Raw genomic sequence first — 22,002 nt, 5'->3', positions numbered from 1 at the left:
CCCACCTTGAGGCGGAGCTGTCTGACCCTGGAGGTGCAGCCTGACCCACACCTGTCTAAATAGCGCCTGGCGGGATCTAAAGCAACGAGGGTGAAAGCACACTGAACCTGACTTAAGTTCGCTACACAAGGCAGGAAGTGGGGAAAACCATGAAATATAGCTATAGTGCACTCATTTATGTGTGCTTATGTGTGCGTGCTTGTTTTGTTTACCTTGTTGCAGTAAATTCTTGGTCTGAACTGTGGGAGGCAAAGGTTTATTACCATCTTTGTGGCTGCAAGGGTAGCTTCCAAGCATCAGAAACAGCCTTAAATAAAAAATAAAACTTGGTATTAGACAAGTTAAAATTCCATTTTAGACTTTTAGGAGTTGATTCCTAAGAGAAGAGACTCAAAGAGGGTAATAACAAAAACTCTCAGCCCTGGCCAGTGTGGCTCAGGTGGTTGGAGTGTCATCCTGTAAACCAAAGGGTCTCAGGTTCGATTTCCAGTCAGGGCGCATGCCTAGGTTGTGGGTTCAGTCCCTGGTTGGGGCACACATGAGAGGCAACAGATCAACGTTTCTCTCTTAAATTAGGGTTTCTCTCCCTCTCTCTCCTTTTCCCACTCCTAAAATCAAAAGGCATGCCCTCAAGTGCAGATTTTAAAAAAAAAACTTTCACACACACACTCTCAGGGCCTATACTCACTCTCCTTAGCTTACATGTACTGCTGGGAGAAAATCAGTCACTGCAAAATTGTGGGAGACTCCTGTTGCTGACTGGGCAGGACGGCAGCTGTTCTAAAGACCCAGTGGCAGCAAGGGGTCAGCTCTGTGGGGGGCTCCCCATGGGAAAGGGAGGCCCGACAATGGCTGAGCTCAGAGAAGGAACAGGCCTACCTACTCAGAGGGTTCAGAACTGGAAGGATCATCACAGAAAATAATCATGGTGGTACTAAGCATCTTTGTTATTTAATACTTGTCATGCAACTACATTTTCTTATTAAAACAAAAACAAGGAAAGTCAAAAACATTATTGAGAAATAGAAAACCTTAGGGTTGGGAAGCACCTTAAAAGAGTCAGATGTCTTAAAAGACATCTGATCCAAAGAGTCATTTTAATGACGACTGTCCAGGGCGGAGAGGAGCAGGTGAAGACGGTCGAAAGGTACAAACTTGCAGTCACAACGGAACTAAGTTCTAAAGATAAAATGTGCAGGATGGTGACTACAGTTAGGGACACTGGACTATACGTTGGAAAACTGCTCAGAGAGTAGATCTTAAAAGCTCTCATCACCAAAAGAAACTGCACGAGGTGGTGGACATTACCAACCTGTCACAGTAATCACTTTGCAGTACACGAGTCTACACAAATGGAACCGTCATGTTGTACATATTCAACGTTTACAGTGTTACATGTCATTACAGCGCAATAGAGTTGGGAGAAAAATGACCAGCGTCTCATGGCCTCTGGCACTCCCCATGGAGACACAGGCCAGCCACCAGCAAGGCCCCTTGCACTGCAAGCCTGTCCAGTGGATCTGGACTCCTTCTGTTAGCCCGACAGGGACAGGGCCACTCTCTGAGGTCTGTGTTGTCACGATCCGTTGGTGCCACTGGCAGAGGCCGGGCACGCTGGGTGTCCTATAACACCTTGGTGAGCAGTTTCTGCACCGTGAAGATCTGCCACGGGGCCTTAAATATTTATGATCTCAGCCTAGTCCTGAACACCGTTTTATCCGTAAACACAAAGTAAATTTAACATGGTTTTAATATCTGCTAAATTCCCCAGGAAGGGAAGAAAGACTGTACTTTGTTCTGTTCAGATCTTTACCAAGAGGTACTTACCATCTCTGAAAACAGCATCACTGAGAGTAATGCCAATGCACTCGACAGTCTGCACCTGCCTATGTCCTCGGTGATTCTGCATGTTGGTAAAAGCTTCTGATTACTTTATACCTCCTAGTATGGTCACACCCAAACATTTACAGGTAAAAACTGTCTCCTGTATATTACATCTATTATGTCATCCGTGTGTGTGTGCACACGTGTTTACGTATACCTGAACAGTCAGGCTGCGGCAAGCCGGCTTTACAGCTGTCCACATGAGAGTAACCCAGTAATTAATAGACACACTACAAGAACAGACTCTGTGTTCTGCACACGCACGGCTGTAAACCCACTCTGGCCCCACGCAGTGTGTGTGCATGCACCGCTATGAGGCGCTCTCCCTCCCCCCCTCTGCCTTGATGGGCAGGACTCTGGTAAGAAAACAGAGATACAAACTTTGTTATAATATCAAAATGCTGAGAAGTGGTGAATATTAGTAAGATAAAGGACTGCTAGTGTGCAGTCACCTCTATCTCCACAGTCCACATCTTAGGCCTTTTTTCTCTCAGGGGAAATAGCAAACCCTGACAGAGGAAGCAACGCCAGTTCCTTGAAGTACCGATTTGATTTCCTAGTGGTAGGCACCGACTTTACCAACATTTACTTTCTTCCAATCTCCTTGCTATTTTCTTGGACATTTCACACCGTGGTCCTTTAATGCATTCTACATGTCATGAAATTAGTTTCTCTGAGAATCTAAATGCCAAGACCAAGCAAACCTGGCAGGGTCTTCTTGCAGACATGACAAAGAGCTTTCCTGTGAATATAATAAAGTCAGATGGGAAAGTCTCCAAGACTCGTCTGAGTATCCAACTGAACACTAAGTGAGATGGAGGGGCCCAGCTGTGACTGCCCTCAGGACAGCTGCCCTCTGCCTTTGACCCCTGGCTCAGACACCTACCTCTGTGGCTGGACCTGAGAGATGGCTGGGATGAGAGGGGCAAGGGCGAACAGAGGGCTTTCAAACTTTTGTTATTTCTTAACTTGTAAAAAATTCCACCTCAGATACCTGAAAGAATCTTGACTGCCCCACTAATCAATGTGATCATTTAAAAGGTATTATCCACACTGTGTCTGAGCAAGCACGGGGCTCGCTCTCCTACCGAGTCGACAGACAAGGGCCCTCTAGTAGTTAAAACACAAAAACAAAAACAAACAAAAAAAACACTGGCCAGGGGGGGCACATATGTAAAATGACTCGGGAGACTACCATGGATTTCATTCTATCTAAATCTTACCAACTGGTCGGCCCTAAAGTGGGTACTAATATCCTCATTCTGCAGACGAAGAAACAGGCTCCAAGAGAGCTTAGGCTGGGAATCACATTCCAAACCTTCCCAACCACCTGGTTACTGTCTACTTGGTCACCATTTACCTTGAAGGATTTACCAGGAACTCATACAAATACCTCACAACTTCTTTTTCTCCCTGCTACTTACTTAGGTCAAGGTTCGGTATCATGCATTTCTTAGAAATCAGTTCTTCCAAACTTAAAATGAACATGGCTATGCTCTACTAAGCAGAAATTTGGAAACCCTGACCGCCCTTCCCAGTATGTACAGGGTCAAACATCACATCGTTTTTTGAGGAACATCTGCAGGGAAGCTAGCCTTCTGGCATTCGCACTTCATCACAGGTTAATTCCATCAGTCAGCTATTAAAGCACACAGACCCTCACCTGACAGAATCAGCCTACTTGTTCTTCACAGCACTTACCAAAATCAAAGTTGGGCGAATTGAAGGAGAGTGTTCAGTCCATCCACGCTAATTCTTTTTAGTGCCCGCCCATGTGGCACCTCGTGCCTCCTTGCCCGGCATCCCTGGTGGCCTCTGTGTTCATATCCTACACCACCAGGTGCCAAACTTCTTAGCAGTATGGATCCTCAGCTGTAGCTAAAAAAAAAAAAAAAAAGTAACACTGATAAAATTCAGTGGCCATTCTCAGATTTACAGGACACCAGGGCGACCCCCCAGCTGAGCAGCACAATTTTAGTCTCTAAAGCGAGTTACTCCACAGAGCTGCGCCTCAGAGCACAGCACTGAACCCCACGCATGCTCACTCCCACCACCACCCTCACGCATGGTGGGGGAGGGGGTGTGCAGGGTGGAGGGGAATGAAGGGGGGGAATAGAAAAACTGTAATGGTATAATCAATAAAATGTATTTTAAAAAATGTTTGCTTCTCATTTCAGTGTTAAGAGCAAAATTTGTAAGGCATAAATAAAAACCAACACCAATTCTTCTTCCTTTTTACCAAGAAGCAGCATCTGAAGTGTCTTTTAACAGCATTTTATTTTTTTTAAAATATATTTTATTGATTATACCATTACAGTTGTTCTATTCCCTCTTCATTCCCCTCCACCCTGCACACCCCATCCCCACCACTCCCCTCCCTTTCATTTATGTCCACGTGTCACAAGTTCTTTAGATTCTATATTTTCCATAGTATTCTTGCCCTCCCCCTATCTATTTTCTACCTACGGACTATGCTACTTATTCTCTACCTCCTCCCCCCTTCTCCTCCTCCCACTCCCCTGTTGCTAACCCTCCATGTGATCTCCATTTCTTTTGTTCCACTCCTGATCTAGCTGTCCTCTTGGTTTGCTTTTGTTTTAGGTGTGGTTGTTAATAACCGTGAGTTTGCTGTCCTTTCACTGTTCATATTTTTCATCTTCTTTTTCTTAGATAAGTCCCTTTAACATTTTATATAATAAGGGCTTGGTGATGATGAACTCCTTGAACTTGATCTTATCTGAGAAGCACTTTATCTGTCCTTCCATTCTAAATGAAAGCTTAGCTGGATAAAGCAATCTTGGCTGTAGGTCTTTGGATTTCATGACTTGGAATACTTCTTTCCAGCCCCTTCTTGCCTGGAAGGTCTCTTGAGAAATCTGCTGACAGTTTGATGGGCACTCCTTTGTAGGAGACTGTCCCCTTATCTCTTGCTGCCTCTAGGATTCTCTCCTTCATTAATCTTGGCTAATGTAATTATGATGTGCCTTGGTGTGTTCCTTCTTGGGTCCATCTTCTTTGGGACTCTCTGAGCTTCCTGGATTTCCTGGAAGTCTATTTCCTTTGCCAGATTGGGGGAGTTCTCCTTTATTTTTTGTTCACATACGTTTTCCACTTGTTGGTTTTCCTCTTCCCCGTCTGGTACCCCTATAATTCGGATGTTGGAGCGTTTAAAGATGTCCTGTAGGTTCCTAAGCCTCTCCTTGTTTTTTCTTTTTCTTTTTCTTTTATATTTAGAGGGGAAAGGAAGGAGAGAAGGAGAGAAATATCAATGTATGGTTGCCTTTCGTGTGTCCCCAGCCGGGAACTGGCCTGCAGCCCAGGCACATGCCCCAACTGGGAATCAAACAGCGATCCTTTTGCTCGCAGGCCCACGCTCAATCTACCGAGTCACACCAGCCAGGGCTCTCCACGGTTTTTGAATTCTTGTTTCTTCATTCTTTTCTGTTTGGTCATTTTTTTTCTTCCTTCTGGTCCACTCCATTGATTTGAGTCCCAGTTTCCTTCCCATCACTATAGGTTTCCTGTGCATTTCCCTTCATTTCAATTAGTTTAGCCTTCATTTGTTCCTCTAATTTGTGACTAAAACCAACCAGTTCTGTGAGCATCCTGATCACCAGTGTTTTGAACTGTGCATCTGAGAGGTTCGCTATTTCTTTTTTGCTTATCGGCTCTGGGGCTCTGAGTTCTTCTGCTTGAGCCATAATGTTTTGGTCTGTTCGTGCCTGTTATGTATGAGGGGCGAAGCCTTAGGTGTTCACCAGGGCAAGGCAATCCAGGTGGCTGGGTTGTGACGCTGTATGTGGGGGCAGGGTCAGAGAGGGTGAAAGGGCACTTGTTCAGCGCTCTCTCGGATTGTGGTCCCCTCTGCTGCTTCCCACAAGCAAAGTGGGCCCTTCTGGGCCCTTCCGGGTGGGTGGGCTTGTGTATGTTCTAGGACCCTGTGGGTCTCTCCAATGAATACTCCTATAAGGCTGGGAGCCTCTTCCGGCACCTCAACCTCTGAAAGTCTTTCCAATTGGGCTTTCAGGCTCTAATTGGAAAGAGATTACAGCCTGTCACTGGGGCCCTAGCCTGAGTGGTCTGTCTCACTGCTCGCTCCTTTGCCTGGTTTATCTGCGTGCGAATGTGTGACCACGGTCAGCTAGCCGCCTTGCGCCCTCACTGGGTCCGCCGGTTGCCACTCCAAACCTGGGATCCGCCAGCCAAAGTTTGTGCATTTTCCTGCTCAACCCTGCTCCACTGCTGACTCCGCCCCTCTTACTGGTCTGGCTGAATGGTTTGTTGTTGTTGGACTTCCAAACAGTTCAATTTTCTGTGTTTTGGCTGCATTTTTGTTACTAAAACTTTGTTGTCTTTAAACTTGGTTGTGCGAGGAGGCACAGTGTTTCCACCTACGCCTCCATCTTGACCGTAAGTCCTGAAGTGTCTCTTATTCAAATCAGTATAGGGCTGTGTGTATCCACACAATGTACCGTTTTATGTATTTTTAATGTACCTTAATAACATAATACCATAGTTTATACTTTGCTTTTCTATCAAGCATTATTATTTTAAGTTTTCTAGGTTGAAATGCGTGTAACTAGTTCATTCATTTTAACTTCTTCATGGTCTGTTCTCAAGTCTTGAGGCATCACCAAGTTCCTTGTCATGTGATTATGGAATATAAAGTTTTCTAATGGAGCTTTCTGCAGATGGCATTCAGAGTGGATAAGGATGGCTTAAATCAATGTTTTTTCATTTGTGGTTTTGAAATCAAGTTATGGGTTGAAGAAAATGAAAGAGAATACAAAATATCAAACTGCACATAGCATCGTGTCCTGACACTTCTGTTTCCATTTCATACAAATACGTGAACAAATGTCTACACTAGATCCAATATAAAATGTAGTTCTTAAGTGGATCTTGATGAAAATATTTGAAAAGCACTGGCCAAAAGTAAACCCAGAAGTCAGGGAAGAATTCACAGGAGTACCATTTGAACGAGGACAACTAGGACACATGCCTGACCACATGGGCAATTTTGAAGAGTGACAGATTATTACGTACTAATGGCACAATGGACGATATATGTTTGAGTATAGGCACCAAGACCCAAGAAAGAACAGGAAGAAAAGGGGAAGGTTACTAGGAAGAGGGACAATAAGAGTCAAGGCAGAGATGGGACGAGGGGAAGAAGGTTCAGGAAATGCCAATACGTCACTTAACTGGAGGGGGAGGGGGAGGCAGGTGGAACCAGACTGAAGGACCTTGAAAGTTGTGGCGTGGGGCTTTAGGATACTGTATTGGGTGGGCTGAGGGAGTGATTTCCAAACCACAGATCAAGAATCAGGAACTCCAACTCTGACTGGTGTGGCTCAGTGGACTGAGTGCCGGCCTGGGAACCAAAGGGTTACCGGTTTGATTCCCAGTCAGGGCACATGCCTGGGTTGTGGGCTAGGTTAGGCTCCCACTAGGGTGCATGGGAGAGGCAACCACACACTGATGTTCCCCTCTCTCCCTCCCTTTCTCTCTCTCTAAAAATAAATAAAATATTTTTTTAAAAAAAACATACACTCCAATTACTGAGCCACAATCAGCATTAAAAAAAATTAAAAACAGAAAATGTCAGAGTGCAGCACACATGAGAACAAACAGTGCTGTGTGAAAGGTTTGTTTCAGATACACATGTAGGTATCTGAACCTTTCTTCCTCCCTTCCTTCCTGGGTTTTGATGTAAAAGGTCTCTCTTACTAAGGTTTATAGAAAAAAAAATGGAAAGCTACTGATCAGAGAGAAGTCGTAGAAGGCTTATAACCAGGAAAAGAAATGACACTAATAAAAAGTCTGCCATTAAGCTCCTAGATAACAGTAATTCTGAACCACTTTAGAAGCAATTCGCCCTTCAAGGGGTTTCCCTTTCCCCTAGCTGATGTGTTCCTACCATCTTTCTTCTGCACTACAGGAGGGGTTGTCTTGCAAACAGCTTCCTGAAGACATCAAATAAGTACCAAAGTACAAACTACTTGGAAATCAACTAGCAGTCTCAGTTTTTCCTGACATTTTCTTCCTTTAATTTTTTTAAGATGAGAAAGGAGAAAAATAGACTACGTATGACATATCACTGAGTATCTCACAAGGATTTCAAAGCTACCTTACAAAAAATCTTTTATACCTTACAAAAAATCTTTTATTTTTCAAAATTTTAATGAACTTTTTAAGATCATTGTAGGTTCATGTGCAGTCATAAGAAACAATAAATATTCTATGTGTACTTAACCAGTTCCCCTCAATGTTAACACCTTGCATAGCTATAGTATAACATCACAACTAGGAATGGACAAATTTCTTAAGTTTTACACATACTCATTTGTGTGCCTATGTATTAAGTTTTTTGTAATTTTATTCTATGCATAGATTTGTGTAATCGCTACCATAGTCAAGATACAACACAGTTCTCTCACAAGGATGTCTTGTACTGCACTTTAGAAGCCTTCTAACTTAGGGTCACTGGTTTGACTCCCAGTTGGGGTACATGACTGGGTTACAGGCCAGGTTCCCTGCTGCAGGGTGCATGAGAGGCAACCACATATTGATGCTTCTCTCCCTCTCTTTCTCCCTCCCTGCCCCTCTGTCTAAAAATAAATTTTAAAAGCTGGGGGGAAAAAAGAAGCCTTCTAATTTATAAGTCCAAATACTTTATTACCAAACTAGCCTCAAGGCTGTAAGTCCCTCAGCTGAAGATTCCAATTCATTCCACTACCCACACTGTAAGAAACAAACTTGAGTGACACATTTATCCTTGGTGTATCTGTAACTTAAATGACACGTATGACTATGTAAAAAAATGCAAAAGTATATATAAAAGGAACACAAAATAGAAGAATTGTGATCACACATTTGTTAAAAACCTGTATCAGGAATATGTACACGTGAAGAGTCTGGAAGGTAATGGTGGACAAGCAGAAATTTAAAATAGGCATTGTGTCAGAGTAGTGGGATAAGGAGTTTTTTCTTTTCATGTTTAAAGTGGATGTAAGTAGTTAAACGGCTGCATGGGTTCCCGAGGTCCAAGGCTGATCAGAGGAGGAACGGGGCTCCAGATGCCAGCCATATTCCTTGCAGCTGACCACCCCTGCAGAACTGGGCATCCAGACAGAGAGGGACCTTCCTCCTTTGCCTCCCTGTAATCAGGCTGAGCGCAGACGAGTGCAAGGGCTAAGAAGAGATTCAAAGGAAGCATGACCAACCATGCGGTCTACCCCGGCCTGGGGTATTCTCCAGAATGTGGAACTCTCAGTGCTAAAGGTAGGAGTCCCAGGCACACTGGGATGAGCTGGGCTTCCTACCTGGAAGGTTTCTGTCTGTGCTTCTTTGGAGCCTGAAGCAGCCAAGCAAACCTTTTTGTTGTTGAGGACTCAGAACCTGGGGTGAAGAAGCATGGGGGGAACAATTTAGAAGAGAATAAGGTGACCATGACACTTTCTAAACAACTGAGAGTATTCACCTGCGTTTGGCCTACACAGAAGATGCCGTAACTAGAGTTACACAATCTGAGTTTGAGTCTCATGAAAATGTAATCGAAAGTAATTCTGGCAGTTACACATATTTTAAAGACTAGGCTCAAACGGGTTACAGAGGAAAGAAAAAGAAGAAAAGATTACCTGTCAAGTAAGAGAAAAGCATTTAACCTCAAAGAGTGGGTGGAATACCAATGCACTGAGCAATTTTATAAATTGGGCACTTCAGCTTTTAAAGACGTACAATACTTCTTGTAATTTCTAAATTGAGTTACTTGTCCATCCCTGAAAAAAATCTGACTTATGTGCATTCTTCTTTTTTTTTTTAAAGATTTTATTATTTATTTTTAGAGGGAAAGGGAAGGAGACACCTAACATTTCTAAAGCTCTATTCTGCCCAATTAGTCCCTGACTTAGATCCCTTTAGAGACACCCCGCCCTGCAAACGTAAGCTGTTAAGCAAGGCCATGGGCCTTTGTGGCCCAGATACTCTCTGCCTCTCTAGAAGCACAGTCTGCCTGCTTCTTCTAACCCCAGCCCTCCAATAATTCCCAACCACCCTCACTAAATATTATTGTCTGTTACAGGACCCATTCTAGGCGCTGGAAATAAAATAATTAGACAAAGTCAACTCAAAAGCTACTTTCCAAAAGAGAAAAGAGTAAGTAAGTAAATAAAGAACAATTTCTGATACTGCTGAGGATAGTGAAGAAAATGAAGCTGGAGAAAGTGACAGAGCATGGCCAACAGGGCACTGTTTTACTTAGCATGGATGGGGAAGTCCTCTCTTAACAAGTGATCTTTCAGGACAGACCTAGATAAATGGTGGGAGGGATCTCCCACAGACCCCCAGGTATTTCCAATGCTACTTCTACCCAGTTACATATACACAATCCTCTTATACCTGTGGCTCTAATACAAGCAAACCTGAAGCCCACTAGACCTCCTGTACAGGCAGCGGCAAGTTTCCTTCTCATCTGAGCTACTTGCCATGAAAACCATTTTGCATGGTCATCATATTTTTGAAAACCACTGGCCCAACAGGCACTCACATAATTATACTTCCCTAAGTTCAACTTTAGGGAGAAAATATACCAGGAGTGCAAAAGAAGCAGAAATGCAGGAGAGAGGAGGCTAAGAGGAAGTTATTAAGCTAACTCTGAAGTGGCTTTTTAAAGCAGGAAGCATCAGCAACTAAGGACAACCAGCCAAATGTGAACTGGAGTAAGAAGGACTTGCCTTGACCAGTGTGGCTCAGTTGGTTAGCAAATCATCCTGTCAACTCAAGGGTGCAGGTTCGACTGCCATGCCTAGGTTGCTGGTTTGGTCCCCAGTTGGGGCATGCAAAGGAGGCAACAATCAATGTTTCTCTCTTTCTCTTCTCCTTTCTCTGAAACCAATAAAGCATGTCCTTCGGTGGGGATTTAAAAAGTAAAAATAAAGAATAATAAAGACTTTAATTTTGGAAGGTGTGAAGAAAAAACATGCACGGAGGAAAATCCTGATATGTAAGTGAGGCTGTACATGATTCTTATTCTATAACAAAGTATTTGAAAACCAGTCTTTAAAAACTGCCTTTAGACAATGTCTGACTCTACTTTTATCTTAGAAATTCAAAGTAACTGTGAGGTAAGTCTGATAAACAGAGAAAAAAATGAGGCAGAAACTATTTGAAAATAGGACATTTTAAGATGTTTATTATTTACCTGTACAAATCAGCAGCAATTAATCCAATTGGACCAGGTTAAAATTAACCCACAATAGCACACGCTACCTCCAATCTGCCACAAACAAGAGTACCAGTCTCCGCAGCAGATCGCTTTATCACAAACCTACATTCTGGCTTTTGTAATTGTCTCACAACACCTGGTGCAGTGCGTGCCTATGGCATTCACGAGCAGAAATGCCCCAAGGTCCTTCAGAGAGCAGAAGTGAACACTTTCTCGTGGAGGAATGCAAGCTTTTCTGAGCGAGTTCGCTTCAGTAGCGGGAGCCATTCCCAGTGGGATAATTCTACCACACGGTACCCAAGCCGATTCAGCTGCCGCCTCTTCATATTGTGCAGTCCAAGCAGATCCCTGGAACCATAGCAATACTGGTTCTTGTTTGTCAACTGAATGGCCAGTTTCACTTGTGGTGCCTGCACGCAGGCTGGTGAGCACAGGCCAGCCATCTCCACGGCCCCCAAGGGTACGGCTGCCTTCTTCTCTAATTCCATGGGCTGCTGCCCAGTCTTTGACTCAATTTCCCCCTGGAAATGCCCACCTGATTTCCCCTTTAGTAGCTGATTCATCAAGTCATCTGTAAGACTGACTCCCACATGCTTGAATCTTAATTTGGCTACATCTTCAGTGGGTGTGGCTTCTCTGTTAAATGGTAATGGCTTCAAATTAACATCCAGCTGGACCTCCAAGTCAGAAGATCGGGTATGAGGCAAAATCATATGGTGTTTGATGTACTGGGGCCCGCCCAACATGGTCTCAAGTAAAAAGAGAGCTTCTAGGAATTCAGGCTTTGAGATCATATCCTTTCTAGCTGAATTCCACAGTATTTCTAGCCCCTCTTGCTGAAGGTGAGAACTAAGACGATTGCCTCTGTATTCTGGACACTCAATGCCAACTGAACCATCAAGTGTATACAGCTCCTTAGTGAGTTCAAACTTACTTCTCTCCTGAGCTAACCTGACGAACCCTGGACTTAAAGTGAAATTGATGAGCTCTACTGGAAAGTGCTCAGAAAACGCCAGGCCTAGCAGGCAAGTGAGCAGGTGTTCTGGGAATCGGTTGAACTCAGGCATTTTTCTGTGAATCTCATTGATCAGGCTAGAATAAAACTCTTCGGCATTGGGTGGCTTGTAATTCAGAGTTCCAAATGACCACAGAAACTTGGCAATATCTTTACTTCGACAGTACGCTACCCTAGGAGGCAAAGAAGCAGCCACAGCGTTCATTACCCCTTCATCCAGGATGCGTAAGGCAGAGCAGGCAAGAGTCAGGTGCATGACACCTTGAACTCCCAGGGAAGGAATTCGCTGAGGAGCAATCTGCCCAAATTGCTTCATGAAATTTACATGATCCACGTGAGTGAAACGAAACATTTTAAGAATATTCACTAAGGCGTAACTACTCAGATGCTGCATGTCGGCACACACCAAGTCTCCGATTTTCCGCATGACAAATTCTGAGAGACTACTGCTTGATTTAAAGAACCCCAAACAGATCGTACCAGCTTCCTCTAACATGATACAATCTATATACTTGAGGATCAATGATTCCAGTTTTTGCATTAGGTCTTGGGGTGCCTGACGATTTTCACCTATAATATAAATCAAGTGAATCAGCTGGGATAAGGACAGGTCTTTCCAGTGCAAATTAAGATAACTAAAAAAGATCTTTAAAAACCGAGGGACTCTGCGGCCCAAGTACCGCCAGAGGTCAGCCACCAAAAGTAGTTGATCCAGATTCATATCCCATACCTTATGGCAAAACCTGGCTTCATACACATCTAGCATGGAATGGGAATGAGGGATCCCTAAACTGACAAAGGCTTTCAAAATGCTAATCAGAGCTGGGGTATCAAAGAGCTGTATGTTCTTCACACTCAGCTCGCAGAGCACAGAGAAACTGGCACTGGGAAGCAAAACAGGGAGCTGCTCTGCAGGCACAGAGCTCAGCTTACAGAAACAGTCGGCAATGATCTGGGGCTGGAGATTATCTTGATAAACTGTGACTTTGCCCAATATTAGTTTACCTTCTGACACTGACAGGGGCTGACAAGGCTCAGATCTGTTATAGCTGTGGAGCTGGTACTCTGGTCTTAGCTGTAGGAAAACTCGGGGATCTTCAAAGGAATCAAAAACTTCTACATCCTCTTCATCAACCTTCATGGCCCTGGGTGAGCCCAGCTTCAGCGTGCTGGCCTTAGAGGCAGAAGCCCTGCTGAATTCCAAACTTGGAAGGGCACCGCTGGTTGTCAGGATCCTCTGAAAAGAGGAGGTGCTACAGATGTTCTCAACTTTTTTGGCAGGATGGCAGAGACTACGGTGTTCTGGAGGGTCTTGTCCCCTGTGCCGTGTGCCGCTTCCGACATTCCAATATGCCACACTTTGGATTGCACTGCAGGCAAAAGGACTACAAAATGCTCGACATCCTAAAGGTTTTAGTAGCTTGAGAGTAGCTGTCATCCTGGTGTCAGTACAGAGTGCTTTGGCAGTCAGAACACAGTCCTCACAGGTCTGACCAGGCAATTCTTGTTTATATGGTGCTTGATTAGAGCTGGACGGGGAGGCGTTCCACAGAACTGCCTGGAAATCTTCGGCATACCACAAGAGCCATGGATCACAAATGACTGGGCCAGAATTGGTGCCAGATACTGAAAAAAGGGTAGATGAAGAATAAGTGGCTTCCACCTATCACAATACCAAAATTTACATATTATAAGAAATGGATTAAAATTGCTGTCCACTCAATTAAGTTCAACACTAGTGAATGCCCAAACCACAAGACAGCATACATCAAGGGTAAACTCCACGTGACTTGCATAAGGACACAAGAAAACCTCAAAACCAGGCTTCCTTCTGGATTTCCTGACCTCTGGACAGACTTCCTTTATATGGTAGCAGAAAAGCAGTGATGGTTAGAGAAGAGACCGTTACTCTGCTAACTTCCAACAGGAAAGGAAGGCAGATTTTCAAAAAGAAAGCTGGGGCCCTGGCTGCATAGTTCAGTTGGTTCAAGGGCTGTTTCAATACACTGAGGTTGCGTGTTTGATCCCGCACTTACAAGAATCTACCAATGAATACATAAGTGAAACAATGAATCAATGTTTCTTTTTCTCTCCCTTCCTGCCTCTAAAATCAATAAACAAAAAAATTTTTTAAAGAAAAAAAAGAGAAAGCTGGAAACAAAAATGAGCAACCTATTCCATCTCTATGATATCAACACATAAAGGCCCACATGGAAAATGAGAAATCTGGTAAAAGCTGCTATGCTAACACCAAAACTAGAAAGTGGGGTTTGGTGTAAAGTTTAATTTATTATACTCAATGTAATTCTCCTTATTCCCCAAATATACAACTTTGATCACAGAACTCTCTCTCTAATGCTGTTCCTATACCTGTTAGAAGATGCCTGGTCTCCTCTCCAGGAGGCTTGTAAGAGTTCAGACCACTACTGCAGAGCAGTCATGCAACTGGGAAGCATACTCAAAGACTCACTTATTTTGGTGTGAGAGGCAGAAGGCCAAGGTCCTGTTCACTGTCAATTCATGGGTGGGAAGCAAGATGGTTCTCAAAGCCAGGTTCAAGGTGCAGGGAATATCAACACTCACGACTGCCCTGCTGACATGCAAGAGGAACGGCACAGGGTTCCTCAGAGGCAGCGGATTAGCAATGCTTCCCGTGAGTCAGGCGCTCATTATCCTCCCTGTGGGCAGCACAAGTCCCATTTTTTCTCCCATGGCAGAAGGCATGAGAGGTTATTAAATGGACTCTGCTGTACCCTGGCTTTCTCTAAATGCTTTTTGTCTTCCCTTCCACTTGAGACACTCCAAAATCTAACAAGCCAAGTCCAGGGAGACTTGAGGTGCCAAAGTATGAACCAGATAGGGCTGCAGCTGCAGAAAATCCCTTGAGGGGTCCGAGGGAAGCAGAGTGACTTTCTGAAACACCTGCCCACCTCCCATCAGCCCCTTCCTTCCAGAGCCCAGAGCATAAGAACCAGGGGACCACAGGGCAGGTTAGTGGCTTTGTTCTGGTCACTCAGCTAGAAAGGCTTCTTGGGTGGCAGAAAGTGTGCCCCACTTTCTTTGTGCACCAGAGCAGAATTTTTTCACATGAAATCATTATATACCTGGTTCCCACTATGGCCTGTGGACCCATTCTGCACATCCATGGGTCCAGATGCCACAGACCAGCTATCAGCAAACTATGGCCCAAATCCAGCCCTCCACCTGTGTTCGTAAGTAAAGTACTATTGGAGCATTGCCAGGCCATTCATTGCTACTGTTTTTAGCTGCTTTATTGCTAGAGAAGCAAAAATTGAGCAATTGTGGAGAAAATATATGGCCTGCAAGCATAAAATATTTCCTAACTTGCCCTTTAAGGGAAGTTTATTATGGAACATTTGTTCACTCCTTATGAATGCAGATGGCCAACTTTTAAAAATTAAAAAACACTAGGAAAATAGTGCTTAAATTTTTTTAAATGTTTACATGACAATTGAAGATTTATGCCTCAAAATAGCCACTAGGAATCTCAATTAATACTGCAGCATAGGCATGGTGGAGACAAAAGACAGAGTAAATAATGGGACTCTCCAGTTGACAGAAGAGGGCTTTTAAGAAGACCTGTTTTGGACCCTGGAATATAAATTTAGTCCAACACAATGTGCAACTAAAGCCACAAACTATTCAAATCTGTAGCCCTTCATCTCATCATGGGAACTAGATCTGAAGAAATAGCTTCAAAAAAAAAAAGAGAGAGAGAGAGAGAAATATGCTTTTACCAAAATAGCTGTGTTATGTAAATAAAAAAGTAAAAAACAAAAACAAAATGTTCATCCACAAGGAGGAGGCTGGTTTACAGAATAAGTGCATAGCAGGCACCAACATGTGAAAAAGTACATACAAATATCAGTGGAACAAATAGAATACAAATCAGTGACATCACCTATAATGCACTTATATAAAAGGAAGTTAGCTATACAGTTTCTTTGTGGAGGAGACTTTGTTATATCTTTGATAAATTAACTTTATTCCCATTTTAATTGGGGTTAAAAGTGTTAATGCAGAAGAATATATGGATTAGTTTGACAAATACCTTTAAAATTATGTAATTTTAGGAGTGCGTTTAAATTGCCAGTATTTCAATTAATAACACCTAAAAATATTTACTAAAATTACTACGCATGGTCTCAAAATTAATAAGAATCGTTTCTTAGAAAATCAATGTCAGACTAGCGTAGATCCAATGTTTAGAATTAATGCGGCTCTTTTTCATTTGTAAAAATGCAGGCCAAGTCCCAAAATGGAAATAACAAGAGCTATTATTGTCGTAGGGCCTCCTCTGTACCGAGCCTTGTGTGAGCTATTTTACCTGTATTAGTGCCAATCCTTATAACATTTCTGTAAGGTGGGTTTTACTACCTCCCTACTGTTGATGAGGAAAAGAGGACTTCACAAGATTAAGAAACCTGCTAAAGGTTACACAGCCAAGGCACACAGCGGGCTCTGACATCAAGGATGGTCTGATTCATTCCCAAACTAAGACTACTGGTATACTGGGGACAAGGAGGAGAGTCAGATTCCAGACAGGGAAATGGGGAAGACAGTGAACAATCTACAGGATGCCAAGGAGCTGGAGGGTTAGGACCTGATGGAGTCAAAAGCCCCACCTACCTCTAAAAGTCAGGGATCCTAACCAACCACGGTGGTTAGCTTATACTACTTAAAAAGGAAGAACAAAGAGAAGACCTCTAAGAGGGAAATCTACATAAAGGAGTGGGCGCCCCAGTATCAAGGTAAAGGGATCTATCACATTTGAAAACCTGAAAGCTGGGAAGAGATATGGGACCAAGAATTTAGGGTTCAACATACGAGAGAAGCAAAGAGAAATCCCAGGAGATGCCAGAACTAGAGCTGTGAGCAGACATAAAGAGTAACCAGTTCAGCCCTGGCCAGCTCAGTTGGTTACAGCATCGTCCCTGGTCAGGGCACATGCAGGCGTCAACCAGTGACTGCATAAATAGTGGACAGATCGATGTTTCTGTCTCCCCATCCCCTTCCTCTCTCTCTTTAAAAATCAATCAATAATTTTTTGAAAAAACAATGAGTAACCAGTTCATGCTGGAGGAGACAGTACCTGAGAGAGTAGTTTTACACTTCTAATGGATAATCTGGGGTAAAGTAGACAAAAAACCAAGCCAGTAACAATTCCAAAAATTAGTTAACTCCAGAAAAACAAGTTAAGTTGTACAAGACAAATAATGTTATTCCCTCTGAATAATCTTCTTAATCCCTGTACATATTAGTATAAACCTCAGATATCAACCTAACCAAAAATTATCAGCCAATATATTAGAAGGATGAGGGAGGTGAAGACAGGTAGGGGACTGAGGTGGCAATACGAGAAGAGACCTAGAGCCTGAAAGTCCACAATCAGGAGATCAAGAGATTTTTATAGATATTGATATCGATATCACCTAGAAATCACAAAACAGCAACACAAACATGTTATTCAGAAATATACTCATAAATGCCAAAAGGAACAGACAAATAATTGAAAGTGCCTCTTGGGAACAAAAAGGGAGAGAAGAGAGGAAATTGATATTTAGTGTTGTAAGTTCTATCAAACTGTTTACCTGTGCAAACTATATTTGTGTATAACTTTGACAGAAATTAAATTTATAAAATGTAACAGAAAATTTAGATATTCTTCAAGAAGATGATGAGTGAATAAAGAAAGTAACCTTAATATTCAGAGAAAATGTTAAAAAGCTATTCCCAGAGCGAGCACTTCCTACCACAGTAGAGCTGCTTTACGAATGCCCAGAGCGGGCAGAAAGGGTGACAGAAAGAATCTCAGAGACAGGCAGAACCAAACTGCAATGAGCAAACAGTGCTACTTACTTTTTCATCACGGAACTTTTAGTGTNAACAAAAAGGGAGAGAAGAGAGGAAATTGATATTTAGTGTTGTATGTTCTATCAAACTGTTTACCTGTGCAAACTATATTTGTGTATAACTTTGACAGAAATTAAATTTACAAAATATAACAGAAAATTTAGATATTCTTCAAGAAGACGATGAGTGAATAAAGAAAGTAACCTTAATATTCAGAGAAAATGTTAAAAAGCTATTCCCAGAGCGAGCACTTCCTACCACAGTAGAGCTGCTTTACGAATGCCCAGAGCGGGCAGAAAGGGTGACAGAAAGAATCTCAGAGACAGGCAGAACCAAACTGCAATGAGCAAACAGTGCTACTTACTTTTTCATCACAGAACTTTTAGTGTTAAATAAATATACACCATATCACGAAATATAATCACTTGAGAAGTTGGGTCTTAAACACTGTGGAAAAGGAAAGGAAAGGCAAGAAACACAAGATACACAACGAATAAAAAGCAAAAAGTGGGAGAAAAAGAGGGAAAGATATGATGCCCAGGTAGAGAAAACACAGCTGAGAGAGTTAATTCTTCCTTAGATAAGGACTCACAGAAAATCTGTGAGAAAGCTGAGAGCACTCTGAGATGCCCAACAACTCCTGATGCCTTCTATAAAGGTTCAAATATATGTGGCATCATTTCACAAAGCCCTTTCCTAGTTTTTTTTATTTTTTATTTTTATTTTTTTTCAGAGAGAGGGGAAGGGAGGGAGAAACAGAGGGGGAGAAACATCAATGTGTGAGAGATATGGAGATCGACTGCTCTCACACACCGCCAGTAGGGGACCTGGTCTGCAACCCTGGCATGTGCCCTGACCAGGAATCAAACCAGCAACCTTTCCTGTTTGCAGGGTGGCACTCAATCCACTGAGCTACACAAGCCAGGGCGCCCCTTTCCTAGTTTAAGTGCCCCAAGTATACCTTGCTTCCCCTCCTCTCTAGGGGTCTTTATGAAGCACAGTGGAACCTCAGAGACCCCCAGAGCTTGGTTGTTCTGAAAGAAACTACCCAAACCACCCTGAATCATTGCGATTTCACAGGAGCGAGGAATCTTACCTTTCCACCTTCCAGGCACAGGTCTGAGTAAGATGGAATAGCTTCATTTTAAACTACAGTCCAGAAGTTAGAGAAGAGCCAGGTGGAGGAAGGCAGCCATGCTAACTGTAGATTAAGTATATAACACCCTCAGCATATGCAATTTACCAGTTACTGAATTTCACCCCATTTCATCATATGTAATTCTGATTTCCGATCTTTCAGCTAGAAAAGTTTAACACTTTTTAACACAAATAAATAGATACTTGAAAACCTATTCTTATCTTAGCAAATAATTTATTGGGCAACCCTAAAAATTTAAAAAACAAACAAACAAACCTTTCTCTAGGTGCTGGAGTCTCCTGACAAGAGCCTACACAGCTATAAAGCCCATGGTGAGGGTTTAGAGGCTGACAGTGTGAACCCTTAGATGTTAACACAGATGCTAGCTGGGCTAGACTCATCCCTGTTTACTCCCACACAGGAGCACAGCCTACAAGAGGGGGTCTACAACTACGATGAAGGTAAAGCACTAGTATAAAGGTGTCTGGGTCAAGGTAAGTATTGCCCACAGAGCTAAGTCAAACCAAAATCAAGTCTAACAGTCCATCCCCTCTACTTCGTTCTAATTTCCATGTGTATGGGAGAGACAATAGCACATTACAATCACCAGTGAATTTTTTTTTAGCTTCCGCTTCTAAGACTCCACTTTTCTTCTACCAAAATGGCAAGAGGGCCTGGGTAGATATAGTCTGATAGGGCACCACAGATGATTCTGTTACAGCCTCTGCTCTTAAAGGGTCTACTAAGACTCTGTCGTTAGAAAATCTCCAACTACAACAAAGAGCAGAAACTCGAGTTCTTGGCCCATCTAAATGGGACTACTGGAGAACTGACAGAATCCAGGCAGGTAAAGAGAAGTATCTGTACCCACAGTTATATGGAAAAATCCCAAATAAATGGTCCCAGTACCGCTGTTGACTCCACAAAACACTTGGTTTTAAATGTTTTCCTAGATTTGCAAAGTAGCTCAGACAAGGGAAGGGGGGACTTCAAAATTCTTTGACAGCAATGATGACTTCTTTGCATGATGACTGACAAGGCCTTACTGGGGAACAGAAAAATAAACCAACGAACGGGGAAGAAAACCAAACCAACAAATCAGATCTGCGTAACTGCCAAAGGCCGCACTTTCTCAGTTCTATCATGCGGCCCTGAGTGTTCAGGTTTTATTTCGGTCTATGAGGCACTGGTAAATTCATCCCAGAGCTTTCTTTCCCAAAGCCATTCAGAGCTGTGAGTTGCAGAATCTAGTAACTACTCAAAATGTGCCCCAAGTGCAGAAAACATGAATTCTGATAACTACAGCAACAAATTACTGCAGCATCAAACAGGAGCCATTTGGTGCTAAAGCACTTAGCTCCCAGCTCCACAGGATGAAGCACTGTCCAAGGGTCTACGGTGAGTGGGCAATAAAGTATTACCTCGGGAGATCGATGAACCTAACTGGTATAAGAGGGCCCAAAGCTTCTTGAGTCAGGACAGATGAGCTGTGTCATGACTTGTACATACAGAGAAAAGGCAATTATTTGTCTTATTCCTAGAGGGAAAGAAAGGGGGAACATCAATACTACCCTTAGGCTTGTAACACCAAAAACTGTTTTAAAATATCGTATTAACGTTTACTTAAGTCTCACCCCTTTCCAGGTACGAAGCAAACTACTATTGTAAGGCCTTGTTGCTCTCAGGGCGGCCTGGGGAGCAATGGCATCAGCCTGACCTGGAAGATGGTTAGAAAACGTAGGACCTCAGGACAACCCCCCTACCAGACCCTACAGAATCGGAATCTCCTAGATCCCTAACTGCTTCATATGCACATTAGAGTGTGATGAGGTGCGTCTCGCTACATTCCCACAACAGCTGTCTCACAGCTGAAAAATCAAGATTCAGAGAAGCCGCTCGCCCAAGGTCACAAGACTCCGGAGTGGGGTCGCCGAGGTTCTCCTTAGAGCCGGGCTTGCCAGAGGCGCCCGCCACCCGGGCCGGAAAGAGCAGAGCCTGACCTCGGCGCGCGCGGGCCCTCGGCCGGCCAGCAGGCGCAGGCCACGGCCCAGGTCGGCGCGGAGCAGCCGACGCGACCTTCTTGCGGCCGCTGCTACTCACCTGAGCCGGGCCAACGCCAGCACCGAATCCGGCGAACCCCGGATCTCGCAGTCCACCACACCACCTCAATGCCAGCTACACCGGAGGCTCACGGCCCCACTTCCGGCCAACTTCCGGCTACTTCCGGCTGCTGCGCGAATGACGGGTGCCGCCGAGGCTCAAAAGACTCTGTCAGCGTTTTCCAAGGACATCTTCCACTGAAGGATAATGTTGAAGAGTCAGGAGGAATCTAGGACCTGCGGAGGGGAAACACCGCCGCGGACTCACTCTTCTGGAAGTATTTGAATAGCCAAGTCACAGGTTCGAATCCCAATAACCATTCAGGTGGTCCTGGGAAGTCACATAAACTCTCTAAGCCTAGTTCCTCATCTGTATAATAAAAGTAATCAGCTTTTAAAAAGAGAGATGTGCCCTGGCTGGTGTGGCTGAGCGCGGACCCACGAACCGAGAAAGGTTGCCATTTGGATTCCCAGTCAGGGCACACGGCTGGGTTGCGGGCCAGGTCCCCCATAGGCGGCTTGCGAGAAGCAACCATACATTGATGTTTCTCTGCCCCTCTTTCTCTCCCCCTGTTCCTCTCTCTAAAAGTAAATAAATACAATCTTTTAAAATAAATAAATAAATAAAAATAGAGATGTAATCATAAAGTGCAACCAGGAGTTAGTGATGGGCAGAGCCCGGTAGGAGAAATGAATGTGAAGAGGAGACAGGGTTATCCTCCATCATCCTAGGTAGGGGGGCTCACACCTGAGTTGATATGTGCAA

The 22,002-nt window shown here is 43.6% G+C and overlaps 2 protein-coding genes across 11 annotated transcripts in view; both read right to left on the bottom strand.

Annotated features, from left to right (window-relative positions):
• The window catches only part of UBOX5 (U-box domain containing 5), a 29,413-nt gene extending 8,092 nt beyond the window's left edge, over positions 1-21,321 (bottom strand). The window contains exons 1-4 of one of the 9 annotated variants that reach the window (XM_037051763.1): positions 21,238-21,309; positions 9,210-9,285; positions 3,586-3,762; positions 213-307 (exon numbers count right to left, since the gene is read on the bottom strand). In XM_037051763.1, coding sequence (XP_036907658.1) covers positions 213-266 — 54 coding nt within the window. In that variant the 5' untranslated portion in view covers positions 267-307; positions 3,586-3,762; positions 9,210-9,285; positions 21,238-21,309. Of the gene's footprint in view, positions 1-212; positions 308-3,585; positions 3,763-9,209; positions 9,286-13,130; positions 13,200-19,095; positions 19,186-21,237 lie in introns of those variants that run through there. The other 8 variants (XM_037051760.1, XM_037051761.1, XM_037051764.1 and 5 more) reach the window with 8 other exon arrangements.
• On the bottom strand, positions 11,050-21,312 carry FASTKD5 (FAST kinase domains 5). Of its 2 annotated transcripts, none has more exons than XM_037051758.1 (2): positions 21,238-21,312; positions 11,050-13,751 (listed from the first exon to the last, which is right to left on the bottom strand). In XM_037051758.1, exon 2 carries the CDS (start codon positions 13,561-13,563, stop codon positions 11,299-11,301), a length of 2,265 nt encoding a protein of 754 aa, XP_036907653.1. In that variant the 5' UTR covers positions 13,564-13,751; positions 21,238-21,312; the 3' UTR covers positions 11,050-11,298. The 2 variants fall into 2 exon arrangements, with proteins under 2 accessions (XP_036907653.1, XP_036907652.1); XM_037051757.1 differs by lacking the exon at positions 21,238-21,312 and adding an exon at positions 19,096-19,184.
• Positions 21,322-22,002: the final 681 nt, after the last annotated feature.

Source organism: Sturnira hondurensis, unplaced genomic scaffold, assembly GCF_014824575.4.
Source record: "Sturnira hondurensis isolate 20B ecotype Veracruz unplaced genomic scaffold, ASM1482457v3 Scaffold0007401, whole genome shotgun sequence".
NCBI classification, from domain to species: Eukaryota; Metazoa; Chordata; class Mammalia; order Chiroptera; family Phyllostomidae; genus Sturnira; species Sturnira hondurensis.
Note: the sequence above shows the minus strand (reverse complement) of the source record. Positions and strands in the feature narration are given on the sequence as shown.

Coding starts and splice junctions, on each gene's coding strand:
- FASTKD5 (XM_037051758.1), bottom strand. CDS start 13,563: ATGACAGCTACTCTCAAGCTACTAAAACCTTTAGGATGTCGAGCATTT.